The following is a 4,486-nucleotide window of genomic DNA, read 5'->3' as shown; positions in this document are numbered from 1 at the left end:
CATAATGAAAATTAGTAATCCCTGCATTTTTCATAATTGTTAAAACCGCAATATGATTAGAGCTTTAGTTTACTTCAATTACAATAGTTTTCTTTTAATTTATTTATTCAATCCAAAAATATTTATTCAACTATTCAAATTGAGTCTCCTAACTGGTGGTATCAAGAAGTTTTCTCTGTGGGTACGATATCCGGACTTCATATTATGTATTACAAGTTGGCATACATACGCTTGCGTATTTTTACCAACAATGATAAATTTACAATTTTAAAAGTTTAAATAGTTTTTTAAAAAAAAAAATAAACTAAATTTTTAGCATCATTAAATCAAAAATTTAAATACACCACAGTAAAAGCCCTCCATATATGCAAAATTAATATTTTGCGGAATTCCAAATTCAACCTTCAATCAAACTCCATCGATCAAAATTGAGTCACACGTATAAGAGAGAAAACATAAACTGATAAAAACTCATTTTTTTCTTTCTTACATAATTCAACTAAAAATTATAAAGATTTGATAGCACTCGTTAAAAGAAAAAACATTAATGTAAATGCTCTTTATGTTCCCATGTAGACAACTATAAGACAAGTTGATTAATCCCAACATTATACACATAGGCCCCCATTTCTTGTGCTGCAATGTTTCCCACCTTTCAATCTATGCACAACCTAACATGGCCTCATCTTATGTTTTTACTATATTAATTTTTTTTCCATTTCAGATCTGCCCACCCACTATGCAAAATTAATCTTCAAGAACAATCAACACATTATTTTATATTTATGTACCAAAATACAAAATTACAGACTGTACTGTTTATGCACAGAAAAATAAAATTGGGGAAAAGAAAATCAAAAGGATATATCTCTTTTGTTGGTGGGAGCTAGCTAGTGATGATAATATTAAAGTTTTGACTCAATAATATACAACTTTACAGTCCATAATATTGAACCTAAACAAAAAATCCAACAAAGAGTAATGGAAGGTATTAAATTTTGTGATTGTTAAATTTTTTATTTTATTTTAATCATAAAATTTTAATTTATTTTCTTTAAATACTGATTTTAAAATTAAAAGCAATTGAAAGTTTGTTTGTGATTTTAAAGCAATTTGAGTCTATATAGCAACCGAATTTTATTACTTTATGAAGCAATAAAAAATTCTTCCTACACCAACATAAGATAAAACGAAGTTTACCTATTATCGATATAAGAGAAAATATAATATGATAAAACTCGATTGCCATATAGATCTAGTTTGAAATAAAATGACTATAAAACTTTTGGTTACTTATAATTTTGAAATTTAATACTTAAATAAAATAATTGAAATTTTATATAAAATAAAATAAAAATTTAATGACTGCGAAAATATAATACCCGAGAAATGGTAAATGTCCTTTTCTATTGAGATTTTCTCAGCTTCTTCTCTTTGTCAGACTTCTTATCCATCCCTTCTTCCTCATAACCTTGACTCCCTCAACTTTGGTTCCTACGTGGCACATGTTTGATCCTTTGTTAAACCTCTTCAATTTGATGACTTGGAATAAATGACCTATCCGCTTTCGCCACCGAAGCGCAGTGGCACTGGGTTTTGCATGCTCTATCACACTCAATGTCTCCTTGTTGTTGTTGTCTTGTTTTGCTTGTTTGTAATTCATATGATTTTGATTATTTTGGTGGTAAACATTATTAATATTATTGCCCTTTTCCCATAATGCAGCTCCATTGTCTTCAAACTTGATTGATATAAAAGAATCTGAAAACAAAAATATATACATATTTTAAGATACTTTAATATATTATAAAACAATGAATAAAGTTAATTAACATGTTCTTTTTGTTTGATTAGCATTTGTTTAGATGTGTATTATTTCTCTTGTTACATTTTTTTATCATATATATCGTTTAACAAATAAAAACAATTACATAAAGACATTTTCACTATTTTAGCTTTAGACTATATTGTACACAATTAATTATTTTCTTAGTGAATGATGAACAGGAAATGGCACCCAAAGGGCCCCTTTTCAAATTTTCTCCTCATGGCCATCCTCTGTAATTAGGCTAATTAATTAATAAATATAACTGTCTATGGTCTAATCAAATCTAAATCTCAACTGCTTATGCCTTAGCTAGTCCCTTCATTTTTTAATTATATACATACATCAATTTTTAAAATCTTTTTTTTTTCTCTTAAAAATCTAGAAAAATAATTTAGTTATCAAGTTCATGTTCATATAATTTATAGGCCAAATGTTGTAAAAAGGCCAAACCTTTCACAAAAGTTTCACAAAAGTCCTGACCTTTCAATTTTGTCGATTTTGACCAAAAACTGATTATTTGGTTTCACAAAAGTCCTGACCTTTCAATTTTGTCGATTTTGGCCAAAAATGAATTATTTGGTTTCACAAAAGTCCTGACTTTTCAATATTTGGCATGTCACATAGGCGCCACATAAGGATCACATAGGCAAATTGAAATCAAATTGAGAGTTGGCCAAAATTGAAACCAAATAATTTGTTTCAGGCCAAAATCGACAAAATTGAAAGGTCAGAACTTTTGTGAAACTTTTATGAAAGGTTTGACCTTTTTACGACATTTTGCCTAATTTATCCCACGTTCTTGATATAACTTTTATGCATCCTTTAAGGATAAATTATATAATTTCAATGCATTAACCGAGAAAAAACAATTAACAACAATACTAATCTACATTAATTAGTATGAGAATATATTATATTGTTGAAGAATAATAAAAGTAGAAATTAAAGAACAAAGAACAAACCTTCTTCTGGACTAGTAGAAACATCATCAGATTTATTATGAGAATTATGATCAGAAAGCTTCCAATGCCGAAATTCGAGTCGATTTAGAAGAGAACCCAAAGCAAAGATCTTAGGAATGTTGATGGGAGTCTTCAGATGATTGAGTGCTGTTCCTGATGATGGTTGCTTTGCAGCTATTATGACAAGGCGTTCATGCAGACATAAATGACAAACGCCAATAATAACTTCTTTTGGATGGAAATAACAGAAAGAATTGTCTTCTGCTCTGTATCCATTATTCATGGTTTTGTAGTTGTAATTGATAGTCAAGAAAGTATGCAAAAAGAGGAAGAAATGAAGAGAGATGAGTGATGAAATCTTCAAATATTGGACTAATGGGAATACCAAAGTAGAAATATAGTTACTAGAATATATATTACTATGTTTTAGACTACAAAAAGGGGAAGTTTATTTTTTATTTTTTTTGTTTATATTGGAAATATTACTTATTTCTACCGGTTCAGATGGATGCCACATATTTCAAGTGTTTTATATATGAATAATAAAAAAAGTAACAAATATGTACTACTATATAGCAATTTTATATATGTTTCATTTTAAAAAAAAAATCATTTTACCTCTTGAACCAGTACAAAAGGTCAAATAAAGTTAATTTTGCGGCTTTAAGAAAAACACCTTTAAATTTAATATTTTGTCTCGTTTTATTCCTTCATTTCCAAATTTTTCAATAATTTTCTGTCACCTTAGCTCCAATTGGCATATAATGTTCCAATTATTTGTTGTCATCTCATTTAAAGGGATCAGATGAATTAAAATATTAAATTTGAAAATTTTTAAAACCACAAATTTGATTTAATTTGATTTTTTATAACAAGTTCAAAGAATAAAATAAACATTAAATTGTTTTATTGTAATGGCTACTAGTAAATAATTAATTTACCCAAAGGATAAATTATTTGGTAAAGTTCTAAAATTTTAAATTATTTGGCGGGCTTCAAATTAGAACATTATTTCTAACCGTTAGATATAATATACTTCTTCTGTTTTATTTTAAAAAATCTTGTTTGGTTCTCTATAAAGATTAAAAAGAATATTTATTATGATTTTTTTAATTTTATCCTTATAGTAATTGAGTTTTCTATAGAATTTATTTTAAATTTAAAAAGAAAAATTCAATGTAAAATTATTATAAAAATAAAAATGAAACTTCTAAAATGAAACTCCGAACATCCTTTAACAAAATGTGAGACTTTTAAAATAAGATGGATGAATTTTTTTAGTACATGCATAGTCCGATGTACGGGCCACTGATTCAATTAATTCGGACTGAACCGAATGGAATCCGTTTAAGCGACAAATCACTTTCAAAATAATTAAAATTATTTTATATTTATGATTTAAATTCGAAAAGAGTCATGGTCACCATTCTAACACCACTTGTTAGATACATTTGAATTCAAGTTACAATGATTAGCTTTAGTAATTTAAAATCTAATGAATGTTATTTAATATTGTAGAAAGAATGGGAAATGTTGATTAATGATGTTAATTGGCCCATCAAATACATCAGTTTGGACAATATAAGAGAAGGGTATTGATGTTGGGTTTCTAAATTTAGAGACATTGTTGTACAATATGTTTCTCATTATATTTATGTGGTTAAATTCTCAAGATTTACTCTTGTTCGGTATTTTC

General features: G+C 27.2%; 1 protein-coding gene across 1 annotated transcript; it reads right to left on the bottom strand.

Annotated features, from left to right (window-relative positions):
* Positions 1-753: 753 nt before the first annotated feature.
* LOC126679384 (uncharacterized) lies at positions 754-3,186 on the bottom strand. Its single transcript, XM_050374404.2, has 2 exons — positions 2,791-3,186; positions 754-1,761 (listed from the first exon to the last, which is right to left on the bottom strand). The coding sequence occupies exons 1-2, from the start codon at positions 3,071-3,073 to the stop codon at positions 1,421-1,423; spliced, it is 624 nt and encodes a 207-aa protein (XP_050230361.1). The 5' UTR covers positions 3,074-3,186; the 3' UTR covers positions 754-1,420.
* Positions 3,187-4,486: the final 1,300 nt, after the last annotated feature.

This window comes from Mercurialis annua, linkage group LG1-X (assembly GCF_937616625.2).
Source record: "Mercurialis annua linkage group LG1-X, ddMerAnnu1.2, whole genome shotgun sequence".
Classification (NCBI taxonomy): Eukaryota; Viridiplantae; Streptophyta; class Magnoliopsida; order Malpighiales; family Euphorbiaceae; genus Mercurialis; species Mercurialis annua.
Note: the sequence above shows the minus strand (reverse complement) of the source record. Positions and strands in the feature narration are given on the sequence as shown.

Bases quoted from the DNA above. Each gene is read 5' to 3' on its own strand.
- LOC126679384 (XM_050374404.2), bottom strand. From the start codon at position 3,073: ATGAATAATGGATACAGAGCAGAAGACAATTCTTTCTGTTATTTCCAT. The intron at 1,762-2,790 runs GTTTGTTCTTTG...TTTTGTTTTCAG, and splicing joins TTCTACTAGTCCAGAAGAAG to ATTCTTTTATATCAATCAAG.